The 23,197-nt window shown below is 32.2% G+C and overlaps 1 protein-coding gene across 3 annotated transcripts in view; it reads right to left on the reverse strand.

Annotated features, from left to right (window-relative positions):
• The window catches only part of ANKRD17 (ankyrin repeat domain 17), a 158,267-nt gene that overhangs the window by 112,193 nt on the left and 22,877 nt on the right, over nt 1-23,197 (reverse strand). Inside the window, exon 1 of one of the 3 annotated variants that reach the window (XM_063108795.1) lies at nt 13,021-13,100. The exons of the other annotated variants lie outside the window; for them this stretch is intronic. Coding sequence (XP_062964865.1) covers nt 13,021-13,074 — 54 coding nt within the window. The 5' untranslated portion in view covers nt 13,075-13,100. Of the gene's footprint in view, nt 1-13,020; nt 13,101-23,197 lie in introns of those variants that run through there. 3 annotated transcript variants of the gene reach the window in all.

Here is a 23,197-nt window from a genome sequence, read left to right on the forward strand (position 1 = left end):
ATGGCTTGGGCACAGGGATTTTTAAAAGCTCCTCAGGTAATACTAATGAAAAGTCAAGGTTAAATCACTGCTTAAAAGATTAAAACTCATAGCTTATTATGAAAGTAGTTTATAATATAAAATAAAAAATAATTTTTCTTGATTGAAAGGCATTTAATCATTCTAACTGCCATTAATTTTTTGTTTATACTCAAAAACAGACACATAAGTCACATAAAAAATATCAGAACCTGGAGGATATTACGCTCAGTGAAAACAACTCAGGCACAGAAAGACAAATACTGCATGATCCTATATACAGAATCTTAAAAAGTTGAACTCATAGAAGCAGAGTAGAATGATGGTTACCAGGGACAATGGGGGCGGGGGGGTTGGACTTGGGAGATATTGGTCAAAGGATAAAAAAATTTCTCAGTTAAGTAGGAGGAGATCTATTCATAACATACTGACTATGGCTACAGTTAATAACAATGTATTATATATGCGAAAATTGCTAAGAGAGTAGATTTTAAGTGGTCTCACCAAAAATAAATATGTGAAGTAATGCATATGTTACTTAATTTCATTTAGCGATTTCACAATTTACACATATTTCAAAAATTCATGTTATATACCATAAATATATAGATTTTTTTCAATTAAAAATTTAAATAAAAATTTTAAATGTCAAATTAAAGACGTATGAAAAATAAATAAAAATAATCTAGAAAGTGCATGAACAAAGGAAAAAAGCAATAACAAATGGCACAAAGAGAAAACAATTAGCAACATGGTAGACTTAAACATAAAATACTAATTACGTTAAATGAAAATGGACTAAGTACACCAATTAAAAGACAGAGTTTGACAGTATGGATAAAAAGGCAAGAGCTATCTACATGTTTTCTACAGGAAACACACTTTAAATATAAAGGTGGAAATAGGTTAAAAGAATAGAGAAAGATATACAATGTAAACATTAGTTGTAGGATTGTTTATAAAATTATTACTAATATCAGACAAAGTGCACTTCAGACAAAACAAGGAATATTAACAAAGCTAAAGAGGGATATTTCATAATAACAAAAGGATCAATTCAGCAAGAAGACACAATAATCCTAAATGTGTAGGTGTATCTCATAACGTAGCACCAAAATACATGAAGCAAAAATCGACAAATCATAAAGACAGAATGTGCCTCTCCACAATTATAGTCGGAGATTTCAACATTTCATCTCTCAGTAATGATAAAACAAGTAGACAGAAAATCACTAAGGATATAAAAGATTTGAACATTATTAACTAACATAATCTAACTGACATTTATGGAACATTCAACCTAAGAACTACTGAGAACATATTCTTTTCAAGAGCCCATGGAACATTCATCCACCAAAAATGGACCATATTTTGGGACATAAAACAAGTTTCAGCACATTTAAAAGAACTGAAGTCAGAGTAGAGTACAGTCGTCCCTCAGTATCTGTGGGGGATTGGTTCTAGGACTTCTGTGGATACTAAAATCCAAGGATTGCTCTAGTCTTTGCTATAAAATGGCTTTGTATTTGCATATAAATCTATCCACATCTTTCCATGTAGTGGTAATCATCTCTAGATTACTTATAAAATCAAATACAATGTAAATGCTAGCTAAATAGTTGTTATACTGTATTATTTAGAGAACAATGACAAGAAAAAAAACTATACATGGTCAGTACAGATGCAATTTTTATGTTCCCCAAACATTTTTGATCCCCAGTTGGTTGAATCCATGGATGTGGAACCAACAGATTATGGAGCACTGACTCTACATTCTCTGACCACACACAATTAAATTGGAAGCCTATAACAGCCTGACTTATTTAAAAATGAATAACCAACTTTTAAATAACTCATACAGCCTTTCCCAAAAAGGGTTCCCCATCTGAACCACAGATGAGCAAAAATGGTTTAAGTGACTACTTTCTCAATTCTCTCAAGGATGGTATATAAATAGTAGCATCATGCAAGCACAGGAGAAAATAGAATGCCTAGTAGCTTTAGGCATTAGAGCTTAATTCTCCCATGAAACATCAGTTCAGAAAGGCAGAATGAGTCAAAGAGGAAATCACAAGAATTAGAAAATACTTAGAAATGACTGCTAATAAAAATACAACATATCAAAATTTCTGGTATACACCTAAAGCAGTGCATAGAGGAAAATTTATAGCTTTTAATATTGGTAGTATGAAAGAAGAAAAATTTTAAATCATCTAACATTCCACACAGAGAAGCTAGAGGAACAAATTAAATTGAAAGTAAGGAAAAGGGAAGAAATAATAAAAGCAGAAATTAATGAAATAGAAAGTGTATGAAATAGAAAAAAATCAGTGACGTGAAATAAAAATCAATTCAAAGTTAAGTGGAAAAAAAGAGAAAATGTAAATTGCCAGTAACAGGAATGAAAGAGAGAACATTATTAAAGATCCTACCATCATTTAAAGAGTAGAGGACTGTTAGGATCAATTCCATGTCAATTAATTCAACAACTTAGATCGAAATAGACAAATTCTTTGCAAGACAAATTATCAAAACTGACAGAAAATCTAAATAGCTCTCTATCTACAAAAGAAATTAATTTTTTCATTAAAAATCCTCCCACAAGGGCCGGCCCGTGGCTCACTCGGGAGAGTGTGGTGCTGATAACACCAAAGCCCTGGGTTCGGATCCCATAGAGGGATGACCAGTTAACTCACTGGGTGAGCGTGGTGCTGACAACACCAAGTCAAGGGTTAAGATCCCCTTACCAGTCATCTTTAAAAAAAAATAAATAAAATAAATAAATAAAAATAAATAAAAAATAAATCCTCCCACAAACAAAACTCTAGGTACATATGGCTTCATTGGTCAATTCAATCAATCAATTACACATAAATGTTCAGAAAACAGAAGGATATGCTCCTAATCACTTTATGAGGGTCACATTTCTCTGATACAAAAAAAGGTCTCTGATACAAGAAAAGAAAACTAAAGACCAATACACCTTGTGAAAAACAATATCCTTAAGATATTAGCAAATCATGTCCAGCCATATATAAAAAGGGTCATACATCATGACCAAGTGATGTTTATCCCAATGATATAAAATTGATTTAAAATCTAAGTCAGTTAACGTAATTCACACAATAATAGAAGAAGAAAAATCACAGGATCACCTCAAAAAATGTAGATGAAAGCACCTGACAAAATTCAATACCCTTTAATCATAAAAACTCTTAGAAAACTAGTAATAAAAGGGAACATCTTCAGCCAGATTATGGAATCAAGAAAAACTATAAATAGAATCAAACTTCATGGTGAAAGACTGAATGCTTTTCCCCCAAAAATCAGGAACAAGGCAAGGATATCCACAGTCACCAATTCCATTCAGCATTTTAATGGTGGACCTACCTAGGGTAATAATGTAATAAAGAATTAAAACGCATAAAAATGGGTGAGGGAGTTAGAAACTGAGTTATTTACATATATGATCACATATACAGAAAATCCTAAGGCCTAGCAAACAAACAAACGAAACCCTAATGGAACTAAGTTAATTTAGTCAGCCTGCAGCATACAAGGTCAATAAACAAATATCCACTGTTCAAGGGTACTTCAAAAAATTCGTGGAAAAATAGAATTAAAAGGTAATACGAATCTTTCCACGAACTTTTTAAAGAAATCATGAATACTAATACACAAGTAGAAAGCAGTGAAATAAAAAGAATTAGCATTTACAATAATATCAAAAATATAAATCACTTAGGGACAAATTTAACAAAGTATTTGCACTTGACCTTAACAATAAAAACTACACAATAATACTAAGTTAAAGAAAATATAAATAAGTGTGTGTTTGTGTGTGTATCATGTTCACTGTGTGGGCCAATACTATGTGTGCTATACTGAACAACACATTTCTAAGCCCCATATGGCCAAGAAGCTATCAGTTTATAACTGGATGTTCTAAACTTTATCCTTTGAACAAACCAAACCATCAGAAAACTGAGTAATTAGACTACATTATTTTTTCAATCAAATTGCATTTTATCAGTAAACCCTTGGCTTACACTCTGTAGGAATAGTATAAAGCTTGTTGTTCATTTCAGGAATGCTGAAAAAGTTATCTACTACCACATGCAATAGCTCCATTATAAGAGCTCAAGAAGAAACTTTTCCTCAGACCTTGGTTTAAGGAAATACATGAGTTTTCCAGACCATCTAGTATGTCTTTGAAGCTATGAACTAGGCAAATCTCAAAACTCATCAAGTTTCCAAACTTGGCTCAGGTTGTTATTTAATTTGATCTAAATTTAGTAACTACATATTGCATATGCTTTTCTGTATAGGACTCCTTTTACCCCATAGTTTATTAATTTTGCCTCTGCCTTTTTTTTTGTTTGTTTAAATATACACTCTTATAAACTACTTAAAATCCTTTGGGGGATGAAATATCTTTCACATAAATATAAATGTATTTTAAAAAAAAAAGTTAAGAGAGCCAATGTCCTTATATTAAGGAATTTACTATTTAATCAAAAACATAATACAGATCAAACACTTCAAGCAAATATATGTTGGTCTACACAATGACAACAGGGCATAAATTAGAAATGCAGAACATGTGACAAGGACTGGGAAAATGGCAAAAGGACAAATTCAAGGTTAGAACCAGCTAAGGGCAAACACTAGTTAGAAGAATAAGGTCAGTAAATGAGAAGATTTGTGTGAAATCAAGGAGTTAGGCTGGGCAGCAATCTCTGAATACCAAGTAGAGGATGAAAATCTTGACAATCTATAGCACGAAAAAGAAATGATTATGAGGTAGGTAGCAGGTACCAAAACTGAGGGGAGGCTAAATGACAAAAGGTCAGAGAGAAAACAAGAAATCCAGGCAGCACAGAACACCAAAAACAGTTTAACACTGGCCAAACACTGTTTCTCATCTCAACAGTCCCTTGGAATTTGGGGGTGGTGAGAAGAGATGACATTTAGAAGTAGAACAGAGACGTGCAGATGTCACTGACATTTGTCTTTTCCTGTGGAAACAAATTATTTATTCCAATGCATATGTCAAAACTAAATTGTGGCAAAAATATAATACATATAAGTATACATACTTATATAAACACCAGAGGAAGGTATAAAGTAAATCTTAAACTCAATTTTGCCACTATATAAAGAAACTTGAAACAGCTTAGTTTTTGGATGAATAAAGATACACATTACCTGAATCTTATTTTCATTTTCACAGACAATATAAAATTGAACCAGATGAAAGACAAAGTGGAGCCTGTGATAAGAAAGAAAAGGATAGAAAAGAAACCCATAGCCCTCAAAATGAAAAACATTCAAACTTGACAAATATTTCATATATTTGGTTCTCTTGAAAAAATATGAGTAATCAGTTTTAATTTATGAACTCCATTCCTAGTTATTCAGTAGAGTTGTATGTAACATAAGATATCTGATAGAATTAACAAACTCAATTTAGTTTTTATTCTCTTTGTAAGTATCAAAAGATCATTACTATTTAATATCATTCTACTAGCAAAATAATTTTCAACTTATTTTTAGGTTCTCTCTCACTTAGTACTTTCTCAGGAGTCCCCAAACTTCTTACTTTCAGAAATTCTAAATGATTAATCTAGGATTTATAATTTTAAAGCAATATTCAAATTACCACACAAAGTTTTTTCCCACTTCTTAAACTTGCTATATTGTAATTGAAGGATATGGTGATCTAGAGGGGAGTGTCAAAGAGATTAGAGAAATTGGGACTATGTGATGAATTAATAAATTTGATAAAATGGTAAAATAATACATTTGAATCAAGCAGACCTAAGTCTAAGTCTTAGTTTTTCTCTGTTATTAACTGTAAACTTGGGCAATATACTATAAACCAGCAGTTAAATGTAGTCTATGAAACCCATGGGGATCCACAAGACTCTCAGAGGGTCTGTGAGGTCAAAATTATTTTTATAATACTAAGATGGCCTGTTTCACTGTGTTGACACTCGCAGTGATGTTACAAAAACAATGGTAAGTAAAACTGCTGGCTTCTTAACATGAATCGAGACCACAACACCAATCTGTATTAGTTAGTAGTCATTATATTCTTCCCTGTCATGAACTCACCATCAAAAAAAAAAAAAAAAAAAAAAAAAAAGGGAAAGAAAAACAAAAACAAAGCCAGTTGCCAGTTTCCTTTATGAAGCAGTAAAAAGTATTAATTTTTAAAATTTTCAACCTTTAGTATATGACTTCTTAACATTCTATGTGACAACATGGGAAACATGGTAGTTGTCTCAAGAAAAACATTCATGCAAATGTGAGCTGAATCAGTCACTTTTTTTCATGAAACACCACTTTTTCTTAAGAAAGACTATGGATTCAGACTTACTTGGCAGACATTTTCTCAAAAACAAATGAAGTAAGCCTGTCATTTCAAGAAAAATAATTCACATTCTTTGTCATCAGTAACAAAATTCAAGCTTTCAAGTAAAAATTAGAATTTTGGAAAACATATCTGACACCGTGAATGAGAAAGCTTCCCAGTTTTTTACTTTCCTGAGATCAGTGGTGATATTATGAAATGTGATTTTTTTAAATATTGTAAAATAAAAGGAATCAGTATTTTCCAAGAGACCAATGAATGATGTCATAAAATCATGCATGGTTTTGATACATTCGAAATGCACAATAAACCACTGGATTATAATCTAACAAAGTTCAAAAAATTCACTGATACTGTTTTAATCTTTTAAAAACTATCAATAGGAGTAGTATCAAAAATAAACATCCATATTAAAATACACTCCCCTTTATCTTTATGTCAGTGTGAAACCAGATTTTCTTCAGAGACTTCAACCAAAATGAGGTATTGCGACAGACTGAACATACAAGCAGATATGAGAGTCTAGTTACGTTCCAGTAAGCCAGACTTTAAAGATATTTGCAAAAATGTAAAACAATGCCACTTTTCTCACTAATTTTTATTTTTGAGAAAAGTTATTTTTTATAAAAATATGTCAACGTGTAATGGGCTTAGTATTTACTAATAATTATTATTTAATTTTATTTATTTATTTTTTTAAGATGACCGGTAAGGGGATCTTAATCCTTGACTTGGTGTTGTCAGCACCACGCTCTCCCAAGTGAGCTAATCCACCATCCCCATATAGTGTTCTGAACCCATGGCCTTGGTGTTACCAGCACCACACTCTCCCAAGTGAGCCACAGACTGAGACCGGCCCTAATAATTATTTTTAAATTAATAAATATGTAAATGCTTTCAAATTTTCTGAATTTTAATTTGAATATGGTAAATATTGACATATATAACTCATTAAAAAAAAACTCTTTTGAGTCTTCAATAAATTTTGAGAGTGTAAAAGAATCCTCAGACCAAAAAAATTTGAAACTATTGCTCTAATAATCTCTTAGGCTCAAATTTTCACCTGTCAAATAAGGAAGGATGGCATAAGGATTATGTATGAGGGTTAACATCACCTTAAAAAATAGCTAACAGTTAAGTGTTTATGTAATAAGTACTATACCACGGCACTTCAAAAAGTTCGTGGAAAGATCTGTATTATCTTTTAATTCTGTTTTTCCACAAACATTTTTTCATGAACTTTTTGAAGTACCTTTGTACTGAATGTTTACACAGATTACCTCATTTATTTCTTACAAGCCTTCTATGAAGAGGGTACCTACTTCCTCACAGAATCATTTATAGAATCAAATAAAATAATGGTCGTGAAGCACTTGGCACAGTTCTTCTATGTACAGTAACTTAAATAATAAATGGCAGCTAACTTGCTAGTTACTATTGCCATCATAAATCTATGTGGGCATCCTACTTAGAACACACATCCAGCTAGTTAGAAGTCTGATTCCATCCAAAACCAAATTATTAGTCCAACCATTCATGAAACCAAAAGTTACCATCTCACAGGCACTTAACATTTATGAAAATCTCATGAAAAGCCTATGATCTGGCAAATTTAGAAGCTACATACTAAACCAAATCAATGGGTAAGCAGTAACTTGATGCTCACCAATTCTGCAGTGATCAAGTCACTTCACATTAGAATGAGCTCTTGTTAAGTATCAGAATAAAGGTTCCTAACAATTCAGAACAAGGAAACTGCCAGTGTCGTTGCAGATGATATGGACTGTACACCTTTTCTAATTCATGCTCCACAGCATGCGTTAACTACTACACTACCATGGATCAATATGGGACTAGTGGCATATTAGACAACTCTGCCTTTATTTTTATATCAGAGTAATAGATAATATAAGAATAAGAGATTCACATACTTCTAATTACGCCAGCTTTTTGCAAGCTGTTTGGAGCCTCAGTATGCCACTAAATAGCATAAAATATCACTACAACGACGTAAATATATCTTTTAGCCATCTTCTACTACTCCCCCAAAGTTGGTGTATGAAAGCAAAGTTACAACTTCGGCCCCATCCTTCCAGGATAAACTGGACTTTGAAATAACAGTATCTATACTGCATAATATGGTAGGAACATGAGTGCATGTGTAGGGTATGTGTAAGCATATGTGAGTGTTTATGTTATATGTATGTGCATAATGGTAAGAACAGAAAAATCTTTAAGGATAAAAAAAATGAAAATTAGATCCAGGGGATGTTCCTGACAGCCCCACATTCATAAATATACATAACAAACATACACATAAAAAAGACAACCTAAAGGTGCTCAGATAAAGGGAAATATCTGCTTGCTGAAAAATTCAGAATGCGTAACTGATGCTAGCTTTGTACAGACAGTGCTGAAAACATTGGTTTCAAACTATTCAGATGGAATCAATGAAGTAAAATACTAGTATTCAAATATGCATCTGTATGCATCCTAAATTCAAGATTGTTCAAAATACCAATGGCAGACATTTCTTCCTCTACACTTTTACCTTTGTGAAGCAAAATTAGCTGGTCTGACCTCACTGAATTTCAAGTGCCTAGACAATGAAAATACTCAATAAGTATAAATATCTGAGTGAAAAGATTACAAGATTCAATCTGTACAACATGGCTCATCTTGACTCCAAAACCTCTTCATGAATGAAAAACACTACTTATATCAACTCAAATAACATATATTTAGCTGAACTTTTTAGTCTCTAGACCAACTTATATCTTAAGAATTACTCCAACTCTTTCTAGTGAAAAATGTCATCATGGTTACACTAAATATACAACTTCAGAAATCCATGAAAGACTTACACATAAATGATGTGCATTACATAAGCCAATATATTTTATAGAATAAAAAGAAATGTAGCAAGTGCCTGCCAAAAGAACCTACTACATGGAGATTTGATATCATTACCAAAAACAATTTTCATGGTAAATAGCAAATAGATTTCTTGTTTGAACTAGAATCCACCATTCACCACTAGTCCATAGTCTTGACAAATCAAAAGGAAACAGTAACTTCCCTGTGACTCTTCCAATCTTATTAAAAACAACAACAAAAACAATAACAGCTCTCTGATATCAAGATAAATAAAGAGCAAGAAATAGATCCATAGTAAACCTGCTTACTTTGTTTAAATCTCACTCTTAATTCAGTTCCAATCTAAAGTGTTCAGTAAAATCCTTGATCCACTGACTCTCTAAGAAAAAACCAAAGAGAGTTAGGGTTTTTACCTTATACCTATGACTTGTAACATCAAGTACAGATGAAGCTAGAAATCCTGGCTTTAGTTTAGCAAAGCCAAAAGATTGGGCCTGAGAGTTATTATTATACTTAACACCACAAATATTTTTATTTTCCTAAAAATTGTTACTTTTTTAAAGAAAAAATATATTAAATACTATACTCTGTACAAAGTATTCTGAATTTAACTAAAAGGCAGAAATATCTGTGACGATTTCTCATTTCGAAGGCAATTCTTATAGAAAACTACCAATACTGATTTATTATAAATAAAATAGAATGTATAGTAATCAAGTTTCTGAAATAATCTCATAGGTTTCATGTTTTCACATAAAAAAGTCTATATACACAGCCCTTGGTCATACAGATATGGGATATACCAAAAAAGAAAAATCGGAGGGCTTTTTCTTCCTATTGATCTGATTCATTACTATGTATAACTTACAGGAAAATCATGAAAATTCTAAAATTATAATCATGTCTTAGGAAAAATAACAAACAGTAGAAGAAAAGAGATATTTTTATAGGCTCATAGCCCTTTTTCCATAATCTGTATTTGGCTACTTTCCTGAATATTAGCTCCTTTTATAGAAGGTGGGCAGACAGAACAGAAACACCTCAACTACTTTGGTTTACAGAAGAAAATTACTGACTGGATTATTTAAATAACCAAGTTATTCTATTTAACCCATTACCCTGAAGAGCTGAAAAGCAATGATGTAAACTGAAATCAACCTCTTCTAGTTTTATTATAAATTTTGGAAAGAAAAATTTTCCTTAAGATTTTAAAGATTAAAAATTCAAAACACAAGTGGGATACACAATAGAAAGTTTAAAAGGTAAGCCACAGCTTACCTTCAGTGCAGAGAATTAATCTGTACTATTTCACTAATGATACTGATATTAAATTTTCTTTTTACTAAGATTCAATGAGAACCTTTTAAAAATTTATGACTCAAAGGACCAAGGGACCAAGTGACAAAGACAGAAAAAAATAGGAGTCCAATGTTTATTTACTGTAAATAAGCATAATCTACATAAAATTTCAAATGTTCAATAATTAAAATCACAAAGGTGAAAATTATAGTACTAAACTTCAAATAGCTCAATATTAGGAACAACAATATTGCCACTGTGGTACATAGATGAACTTCATTATTCATTATTGGACATTGATGCAAGGAGTTATCCCTTTTTTAAAAAAACGAAATATTTTTCTGTAAAGCCCATTATTAATACATATCTATTTACTTGCAATATAAGGTACTTTAAAAACAGTACATTTAGCTTCAAAGTTAACAGATTTATTCTTTGCACTTTTATTTTTAGCATTAGGTCATTATGAGTATTTATAATTTTGAAAAAGAAGCCTCTTTTATTAGCACTTGGACAACTTTGACATCTAGTCTGCCAATTATTGAAAAATATTCAATTAGATCAAATATTATTTTAAAAAGAGAAAACTACTCACTGTGGTTTAATGCAACAGGTATACAAAAAAACAAATTAAAACAGATTGAAAATAAGGACAAAATTAAAATTTTAGAGGTTGTCTTAATAACCAATATTAACAATGAATAAACTAGGTAATACAAAATCATAACATATTAAACAATTTAAATGGAAATAATGCAAAGGCAACTTATTAAGACAGCATTAAAAAAAATTTATACTTAAAAAGCACAACTATGCTCAAGTGGGTTTTTCCCCAGAAAATAAATAAGACTTCTAAAACGTTACATGCTGACAATTTAAATGGCCAAGGAAACTTGTCAAGTAGATTTATTGAAATATATAAAGTATACTTCTTTAAAATCCAAAGCAAAAAATTTTTAAAAGCAAATTTAAATGCACCACTAGAACTTTATAATTTAATTAGATTTGTTTAAACCAAACCAGTTATGTGACAACTCATAATTACTAAAGTCCCTTGATGAAAGTGAATACCACAATTTCTAAGGGGATAATATCACCCCCCCATTTTTAAGGAAACTCACTGACAGTATCAAAGTTAAAGAAAAAAATAGAGACAGAGAGAGAGACAGAGAGACAGAGAGACAGACAGAGAGACAGAGAGACAGAGAGAGAAAGGAAATTAATCACACGATCAACTCAGACAACAGCTTTTAGGAAAGGGGGAAAGAGTATGTTGGCAGGTGTCTGCAAGGACGTAGATAATACAATGGAATCAGTTTTCATTCTGCAGAACAACCATGAGACTTCCTGCAATGTCAGCTCCAAGCATACACTGAGGGACTCCAGAAAATGCTCATTGATCATGCAGCACTTTATAATGCGCATAGGCTTTTTTCTCCTGCTAACCCCGCCTAGCTTCCTTTTCCAGCTTCTTCTCCCAAGCCCTCTCCCCATAATATGATTTCTTCCTGAAGACAATGAAATAGTTAATAAATTATCTTAACAGTCTAAGTATTAGGAATACCACTCACCACCATAAAGCCTCTTTATCTGAATTAGCCAGTTTTTTTCCTAATGAGGAAAAAATAAAATCTTACAACCCCTCAGGTAAGAAAATAGAATTTAAATATCTATACCTATCAATACAAATTTTGAAAGTATACTATACCCAAGGCCAAAATCAATTATAGTTTCACTTTGACATGTATTTCCTTGAACTGATTTATACTTAAATAGGTACTTATAAAACTGATACAGCCAGAAAGAAAAAAAAAAAGAAAATATAATTTAAAATTCTCCTGACTCAAATTACAGAAATCTTTACTGATAGCTCTCTGGCATTAGTGCCCTAAATTTTAGGAATTTTTTATTTTTAATTTAATAATTTATTTCATAATAATCAAAGTCACATGAAAAATCTAGGAGCAGACAGTACCAGCTAAATTAAGGAATTAGACTGACATATAAGCTTAGTTTTACCCTAAAATAGCCAGCTGTTTTTAATAGTTAACTGCTAGCAAAGCTTTAGGCTTACATATGTAAATGAATTCTAAGACATATGATACTAAACCTACTCAAAGCTGCTTTGCAGACCCCACCTTCTACTGAGTTAATCTAAAGGTCACCACCAGCACAAGGCTTTTTATTAAACCTGACCTCCCTTTTTTCCCCTACCAAACATAATGCATCTACAATTTATGAAACATGAGTTTAAACAAAATAATTCTAGACTTCTTCATGTGAACCAAACTGACACATTCTCACACGGAATAAGGTCTGACGGTGTCTTGCTTTTATGCTCTGTCTGTTTGCTCTCTCCTCTAATCAAATCATCTGTAAAATAATTCCAGCAGATTACCATTTCTTTGTTCAGATTTCAACTTTCATTTCATTTACAAACCTAGCCCTACCTCAAGAATGTCTTCTAGAACATATGCTTCCATTTCAGCTGCTGTCTCCACCATGTTTTATCAAACTGCCATGTTTCTTACTGCACTATGATTAGATCATTGCCAGCAGGAACACTCCTCTGTGTCAGCAAGGGAACAGGAAATGGAATGTTCTATTACATGCCTAAAGCAGCTTAGCTGTTCACTAGCCAGGCATCTACCAAAAGAGCAGGGGGTGACTCACTGTGCATTTTTTAAAGAAACAGAGGCTTTATTCCAAAGCAAACTTTTGTCAAGTGATTTCAACAGACAAAATAAAGTCTCTTATTTTACCATTTCGAATTTTAAAATCCTTAAATTTCAAAAAATAAATAATTATCTATTTTTTAAAAAGCTATTTAACACGTTTGGCTTCCTGGTTGAACAAAAGAGCTTGAAGTGGGTTACGCGGCAATTTATCCTTAGTAAAGCGTTGTAGTGAGATTAATGGCTGTATTAAAGACGCAAAGGGGGCGGCAAGATAATGCAAAGTTAGGAATTTGTTACATCAGGTAAATGGATTATATAATATACACACTTTGTTGAATGGAGGGTGCCAAAAGTAATTATCCTAATGTAGATTTTTTTTTAATGATAAACTGGTTTTCTTTAAACTAATCTGTTTATAAAATAACCACAAAAATAAGATTAACATTCAAATGATCTATGATTACTGAAGCAAGAAGTAACATACCATTGTATATTCACTTTCTAGTAGTATCTTTAACTTCATTTACTAACCAAAGAAATGGCCTTTTTTTTTTCCTTATTATAAATATTATAAGAGACTAAAATATTCCAGACTAATCAAATTCAAAGATCTATATCTGGATCACCAAACACCAAATAAAGTGAGCAACTGACAATAGAGCCAATTTATATTATATTCATTATTGTAATTGATCCTTGGTTTAATAAAACTTGTTAGATGGTCCAATTTCTTCCTCATGCAATCTTGAATATGAAAAATGCACTGGAAAAGGAAAAATGTTTTATGTCTGTGGCATTAATAAAATTACCCCACACTTTCAGGAGTACTATACAAACAACTTAAAGTGATCCCTCAATGTGCAGATTTATTAATCTAATCATTGTAAGGGGAACAGTTGCCCTAGTCTAAATTTCCTTAACCTAACTAAAGGAAATGAATTTTTAAGTTAAACGGAAAGGAGGAAAAAATGGAGGACAGAGTTAATAAATATATTAACTCATGTGTCCAAATCTAAACTGAGAAAAGTGACACTGTGAATGGCATTGCCTGTAATATCTTTTCAAAGTAATGCCATGTTTTAGTGGAAAGAAATTTTGGAATTCTCTTGGGTCCAAGTTTACTAATCTATAAAATTAGGTAATATTCATTCAACTTGGATTATCTATTATATATCAGAAACAGTTCCAGGTGCATTCAACTGGACAGATAAGGTTACTTCTTAATAGGTTTACATGAAGATTAAATGAGATAAAGTACCTATTATACCACTTCTGATATCTAGGAAGCACCCTTACTGTGCCAGGCAATATGAGTGTGTTTTTTAAATAAACATTATTTAACCCTCATAACAACCCAGCTATGTGACAATCATTTAAAATAATATTAGTGAAGTATTTTGTGCTTACTATATACCATTTAAAATCCTTTATATATATTAACTTATTTTATCTTCACAATAATCCTAAAAGATGCCATTATTATACCTATTTTACATACATGGAAACTGGAGCACAGAGATCAAGCAGCTTGCCCAATTATTCTCAGCTAAGCTAACTAAGTTGAGGAGCTAAAATGTGAACCCAGACAGTTGGCTCCAAAGTCTATACTCAGAACCATCTACTATACTTCCTCCAGGTGATATTATTCTCATTTCACAGATGAGGAAACCAAGCATCAGGGCACAACACAGTTATGTAGCAAAGTCAAATCAAGATTCAAATCGAGAATTTTCTGACACCAAATGCTATGTGGAATTAATGGCAAACAAATGATATCATAAATTAAGGATTCATGATTAATGTTTTCCCTTAGATCATACCTACTGTTTACATTTATATACAGGTATGCCTGGCATTTGGAGGCTTCTCAAACAAGACAATTTCCATTGAGACGTGTCTTAAAGAGGAACTAGCAGACTGGCTTTTATTATTTCCTGCTTTCTAAGTTAATTCTTTCTATCTTACAAATAAATGCTTCATCCTTAGACTTAATAGGTCATCAACAAGGTTTCTCTTTCTCAAATCTTCCTCCAATGTAAGCAAGCAAAAAAATGTTTGAATTCAATGAACTTACATGTTGGAGCTCTCTTTTTTCCCATTAAAAAAAGGGCTTTCCAAATCCTTTATCTGATAAGAAACTAGCCCCGTAAGACTCAAGTTAATGAAACCATTTAATCTTCCTTTCCCTCTCTTCTGTTCCAGGATTATGGGGTGCTTCTCTTACGTTTTCTGACACATCCTGTTAAGTATTTATTAATAAATATGCGATTCCGGCTTTCCTAAAGAATTATGGATGTTTATATACCATTTATCATCTGTCTCCTTTACAGACCAGAAGCTTGATGAAAGCAGGCAACACTTTCTTCACCCACGCATACCCAGGGACAGCACAGTCTCTGGCATAAAGCAGGCACTTACATACTTTTTGATTAAATAAACAAATGTGCAAATAGAAGAATCATCTGCTATTCAGCAATGCATCCTAACCCTTTTAAAATTATTGTTACCACTACTAATAATTTCTGATGACAAAAATATTAGTTCTTTGACTATATCTTTAGGTCACTGAAATAAGATACTGAAAGTACTCAATATAAACAGAATCTAAATTTCAGAATTTCTGTAATTCTTTGTTACATAGCAAGATAATTATTTTCTCCATAATTTTGTTTTCTAGTCTTTTTTGTTAATATGATGATCTACGCCACAGCAGGATACTCTGGGCAAGAGGATGTGAAAGGATATTCATACTCATCTATCTAAAGACTCATCATCCCAAAAGGCCAGCCACCTTCCAGTTCCACCTCATTTTATAGGCAAAAAAACTTGTCTTCCTATTTGTCTAAAATAGATTTCAGTAGCACAAGACCTTTCATTTTCTGCCCATGTCAAAAGTATTAAAGTGTAAATAGTAGATAACACTAAGCTATGCAAACAAATATAAACCAACACACAAAAATAATATAAAATCATAAAAGAAAATACTGACTGAAATGAAATTCAAATGTCCAAAGTGAACAGAGAAGCCTGTCACAAAAAAGGGGGAAAAGGATAGAAGCTCAATAAACACCTAGATTGGATGAAGGAATCTTCCAAATTGTACAATTTTATTTAGGACCAGCACTGGTTTCCCTGAACAAGAAAAAGGAAAACAAAAACAAACAATATGTACAAATGTGCTTACGAACAAACAACCCTATTTTGCATGACTTAACACTTTGTTGATGTTTGTTCCCCTCACATAAAACTTTTTTTTTTAATCAAAAATCTCTTGTAAAGTTTTGTTCCCATCAAATATTTTTTTTCTATTTAGGGAATGGTGAGACTTCAAAATCCACATTTTCAAACAAAACAAGGATAGATAATTGGTGATAGGACAAACATAATGATTTCACCCACCCACATAAAAACAAACTACTAGAAAAAAAATCTGAAACAATTTAACCTCTTAAAATGTATGAAATTTAATCATTACTTTATAATACCTCTATTTTTCTCTTTTCTACTGTGTAAGTTGTAGTTTAGCAGTAAGTATGAAACCCAAGTGTGAAACAGCCTAAACCAAACATAAATGAAAAGCAGATATTAAAGACTTAAATAGACTTTAAATTAAAAGGCTAATAAAATCTGGTAAAATTTCTGAAAGCCCATATATTATTAAAACAACAACACATCCCCCCATGATTTTCCCTTATATTTCTCCTAAACCAGGAGAATTTATGCTATAAAATAACTGAGGTTCTAGAATGTATGTTTAATGTAGCACAGTAATATTATTTTCATTACCACTACAAATTATTTTCTTTTTTTAACTCCAGTTTTTATCTATAAAGTAATATATGTACATGGAAAACATTCTCAGTACAAAAAAAGAATGTGGGGAAAAGTAAACCTAACTTTCACCAACTCCTTGGAGAAACAACTAGTTAGTGTTTTCTTCCAGAAATAACCTACACATTTCAAGCATATCTCAGTGGAAGATTATTTTTTATACAATTAGATGCATATTAGGCATACTGTTCTGTATCATTTTTAAAAATTTAATACTCCATGATAATTGTTTCAGATTAGCACATGTAGATCTATCTCTTTCATTTTTGACAGCTGTTCAAATTTTCACTGAAAAATTATACTATAATGTATTTATAATCAGTCCACTATTGATAGGCATTTATGTTGTTTCTAACATTTCATAATGCTGCAATAAACATACTCAGGCATACATACTCTGTACATAACTATACAGTAAATTTCTTGATGGGTATACAGATTTAAAATTTTAATAGATGTTACCAAATTGCCCTCTAAAAAAGTTGAACTCATTTATACTGACAGTGAATGAGGACTGCCTGCTTCCCTATAAAGTATTAATGACACAAATCTACTAAAAAATAAAAATCTGAAATCAGCATTATTTTTAAAACATGTATCCAGACTTATCCTTAATTCCTATCATTTCCATTTCTCAAGTAATCTCAAATCAAAGTTATACCTCTTCTCATCTAATTTCTGCCCCTTATCTAAAAAAATCATATTATTTATTCTCTGACAGATAAAGAACTTCAACTGATTAATGTAAAAAATATGCCATATTGCAAAGTCTATCTATATATATGTAGTTAGAGAAGAGAGAAGAATAGTAAGTCAAATAATCTACCCTTTAAAAATAAAATCCTAGTTCTGCTAAAATACAAATTCTATGCAAGGTTTAATGGGTTCTTTAACTTGGGAGTAAAATGTGAATAAATGTTTCTGCCAGAATTTAGTATTCTAAAACTCCAGAATTCTTTGGGAAATATTTGGGTATATCTTCACTAAATAATTAATAAAATATTGCTGGGGGCATTTATTTCTTTGCCTTCTATATTTACTTTCAAATTAGTCATTTTTAAAGCATGAAATTCTAAAGTAATCCTTCCATCATTATTTATAAAAATCTAATGTATACTAAGAAGATACAGCCACACATTAACAGTTTTTATTAACACAAAGAACATTAAACAGTTTCTGAGTTTCCTGACATACATCCCAATTCTAATTTTGATAATATTTAAAAATAAGAATCATTAAACCTTCGCCAGAACCTCCAAATTAAGACAGTTGGATACAATTCTAGATAAGTTGAGAAATATCTAAAAGGTTTAGGTAACAAAGGATTAAGTTAAAGACATACAACTGTAATCTAGTAAATATGAGGATGGGTACATACTATTTTATAATATTAATTTTAAATATTTAAAATTATATTTTATTTGCTTAAATAAAATATTTTTCAAGGCTAATACCGTAAAAATCCTAGACCTTTTTTTGAAAGATCATCATTAGCATACTGATTTTTCATTTATACATTTACTGAGTGCTTCATAGGTGGCAGGCCTTATATAGGACACTGGATATAGAATGACAAATAAAAATAATCCACCTGCAAGAGTCTATAATCTAGACAAACACTATCCTAATTCTTGGCAAAGTTTAACATTAAAATCTTCATGGATCTTTTCCCTCTTCTCTGATTCATTATAGTCTCTTTCAATTCTTCTCTAATCCAGTTAATAAATAATATCTGAAATTCAACTTAGAACAGTACAGAAGAGAATTCTTATATTTAAATATAAAAGATTTCATCCAGATGTATCCTATGTACAGAATGGGATACAAGCACAGTCTTGTCCAAATATAAGTAACATACCAAGCACAGTATGAAACAAAGCATTTGGTCCCTCTTTTCATATCTCCAAGTAACAGTTGTATCTGTTTGTTGTTTCTACCCACAATGGATAACACCATGAATTCATTCATTTTCCAGTATTTCACAATAGGTTCTATGTATACGAAACTGATAAAATATTTATTTCCTTAGGTCACATTCACTCCCTAAATTTGTCTGTATTGTACAATATTTTCAAATAAAAATAAAGTACATGCATAACAGAAATTACTTATTTCAATTATTTTTGTTTTCATATAGGCTAAATCTACTGATGACATTGCACTCTCAATCTGGTCAGCAACACATTTTCTGCTCCAAAACAAGAATGTACCTACCTCCCCGCAAAATATACACACACACATATGTGGTGTGGCCTGAATATGAAAATAAAAACTACAAGAAAAAGCTTAAATCCAAAGCCAATTTTTTTTACAGTCACCAATTTCTACACTCTGGGGGACTAAAGAAATAGCTCCAGGTAACTCAAGACACTATCAAAGGCATGGAGAATAATTGGGATGTAAAAACTACGCAAGTAACCATAGAATCCCATTGCTGTCACTGGCTCTCCTCCTCCGGTTCTTTGATGGTCTGGGGTCCCTAACAACAAGCTCCAATCAGTTTGATCTCAAGATATCTGTTACCACTCTGCTATTTCTAGCCTAACCTATTCATAAAAAACCTTGAATGGTTTGCCTGCAAGCAATTATATCAAGTATCAAAAGACTACTCTTTTAAACTCATAATTCAATCTATTACAAAATGTATTACATTAAATTGTTTCTATCCACCAAGGGCAAAGGCAGAAATTGCAAAATGGGGAACCATTCCCTCTTCCACTTATCCAATCCTGACCATAAATAGAGGATCCTGAGGGGTCTTCACATAAAATGAATACCAAAGCATGACTGTGACATTCCAAAGTTCCCAATGTGGATATACAGATAGGCCTCCATCACTACCCTCACACATATATACATAAAGAAATACTGATCTCATTCAATATAACTGTGAACTACTTCTTTGGTTGTCATGAGAATATCTCATACCACAGCTATGTAATATCTCATACCACAGCTAAGTAATGTTACAATTACTTTTAACTTTTCCCACAAATTTCAGATATCCAATTACTATCAAATCTCCAAGAAAAACTAATAAAACATAAAAAAAACCAGAAGGCAATATTTACCACTTCATGTAACTGATATCTCACTAGTAGCATGCTTTAGAATCAAATTTAGTCCTCATTTCTATCTTTCAACTCCTCCATCACCAATTGCTTATTAGAGTCAAGGATTTTTAGAAAGCCTATCAACTCCCAACCTCTTCAAGAACATATATGCTAATTTCTTTCAGCAAAGGTAGTTAATATTGTTTAGGCACAGAATAACTAATAGCTTACAAAATGTTTAAAAGCATAACTGAACTGCCAAACATAATATCTGTTTACATGATGGTTGTTTTTATATGCTTGAGGAAACTGTGCCCCTCCTATACATAGAGATTTCACAATTTCCAGTAAAATGCTTAGTTTTAAAAGTATTTCTCATAATTAAGTTATTTTATGGTTATACATTTGCATACCTTGATTTTTCAGCACTCCAGCTCATGTAGAAAACTATGTACAATTCAAGTAGAGCCATTATAGATAGTATAACTAGATGGTCTTTTACAATTTACGCCTATAATACCATAATATTATACATATTTTAAAATCAAATCTGAAAAACATACAATTAGAAATCTGCTTCTCAAAAGATGACGTTGATTCACCAATTCTGTATCTTTACTATCTTATCTACCAACTGTCCAGTGAAAAAGTGAGCACTGACCCTTCCTTTGTTGCCCTCCACTGCCTAAGTTGATAGTTTACATTATTTTTATATTATAAATGTTTATAACGTTCTCCTCCATAACTATAATTAAGCCTATTTTCTATATTTTCTAGGTTAGTTCTAAAAACTAAAAATAAATTAAGTACATTTATAATGTCATTAGGTAAATACTAGTCCTGAAGGAAATGTAATTTTACTGTTTTTGTTTTTGGCGGATGGCCAGTAGAGGGATGGAACGCTGGACCTTGGTGTTATGAGCACTACACTACACTCTAACCAGGAAATGTAATTTTATGTCATTTAGACATTACTGGTTGAAGGAGAACTGTTCATGTATTCCAAACTAATAAAACTCTTCAATTTCCTTTTAGCTTTCTTCAGTTTCCTTCCATCCCACTCCCAACACCACCACCACATCCTCTATTTTGAATTATCTTTTTCACTGTGCTACAGTATCTCAAATATTTTCATATAGGGTATATAATTTTTACAAGTGTAAAAAATGTACTTGTCCTCACAATAGTGTGAGGGTATAAAAAACTTAGGCCCAAATCTATTTTCCCTCGAATAGGAAAGTCACTGCTCCACTGTCTTCAAGCATTCAGCATGGTTGCTAAGAATTCAGTTGTTTGAATTTCCATACCTTATTCCCTCTTTCTGGCAATAATTTTGGGATTTTCTTTTTATCTTTAGAGTTCTGAAATTTTACCAGATGTGTCTAGGTGTGGATCTTTTTCGACTTCATCCTACTTGGGACCAGATGAACTCTTTCAATCTGAAAATTCCTCATCTTTCTCCAGCTCAGGAAATTTTCTTCATTTCTTTCATTATTTTCTCCTTCCCATGTTACCTGACCTCTGCTTTTAGAACTCATATTTATGAACACAAAAACTTTGTGATGTATTTTCCACACTTCTTAAATTTTCTTTCAATTTTTCCAGATTTTTTTTTTTTTGGCTTTATATATGCAGCAGATAGTGCCTCCTTTTAATTTCAAATCAACAACTCAGTCTTCGTTCATGCTAAATTATTATTTAGCCCATCCATTAAAATTTTTCTTTACAATTTTCAAAAACTTCTCTGGTTCTCTGCCCCCTTTTCAAAACTGCAGCTATGATAATCATTGCAACATATTCTTAAATCTTAAATAACAATTACATTTATCTTTGATGTTTTCTTCTGAATTATATTGAAAGTCAGTTGTCCTTTTATTCATCTTTATCCTCTTCCATCCTCTTGATTCTCAATTATCTGGTTATTTCTCTGTTCGTAGCGGCAAATGAAAGATTACTTTAGAGACTAGAGAGAGTGTGGGCTTTCTCTGAGTTTGCTCAGGTTTGTTTTCACAAGTGGATTCTCCCTTAAATGCAAAAGCAGTACTATTTAAGCAGGTAGGGCATACTGACAAGCAGGCATCCCAGAAAGGTACCTAGATAGGAAATCAAGCTTGCTGGGAATAGACAACACTGCTTTTCACTGGAGTGTTACATTTTAGTGCTTCTACTTCTCTCTCAAGTTCCAGCACCTCAGTGGATATCCTACTGAACTGCTGGCTTAATTTCTTAAGAGAACATTTCTTAAACTTCAGGCCTGAGGGCAGGTACCACTGCCATCAGAGCAGTTTAGGCTAGAGAAAGGGCAGGAAGAAGGCCCAAACGAACCAGCATTATGGAAAATGATTGTTTACAAAATTCCTGATTATTACCCAACTGCTCACTACTGTTCTTTGAATTTTTGACACCAAGCTTGGAGCCATTCTGAGGTTCCCCTGGGAAAACCTGAGCTTACCTCTGGTATCTTGGGTTCCAGTTTCCTCTGCGATTTTGCTGTCAATCCAATTCCGTGAACTTTCTATCTTCTTCAAAATTTCTGGTCCTCTGATGGTACCTGCAGTGGACTGTGAACTGTAATTTTACTGTTCAACATGCTTTCTCCCTGCCCCCTTTTTCTAATAACATCATCCCTCTTTTTTGTGGGGAACACAGTCCATGTGGTTTGGATAGAGGTGATTCCTCCCAGCCAGCCACCACAGGGGTGGCCACTTGACCCAGGTCTGGCCAGAATATGCCATCCTTTGACTGCCAACTGTTTTTGCCTAGCTGAAAATAAAGCTAATAAAGAGAAAAAGACAGACCAAAAAATGTTGAGAAACTGTACTGATGACATTATTCAGGTTTGGATCCATCCATGTGCCTAAGTTGAATCCCCTCACCTGCCTCCCAACACACACATAGGTACACATTAAAGTTACAGTTAATGCTTTTTTCGCTCCTCTTTATACGGTATTTTGAGTAATATAACAACACCTGGTCCTGCTTTCCAGAAATATGTTTTAATTCAATCTTTAAACAATATCGGTGGGACATTGAAAAGAAAGAAAGTTAATGAAATGTGCTAGATC

Source organism: Cynocephalus volans, chromosome 9 (genome assembly GCF_027409185.1).
Source record: "Cynocephalus volans isolate mCynVol1 chromosome 9, mCynVol1.pri, whole genome shotgun sequence".
Classification (NCBI taxonomy): domain Eukaryota; kingdom Metazoa; phylum Chordata; class Mammalia; order Dermoptera; family Cynocephalidae; genus Cynocephalus; species Cynocephalus volans.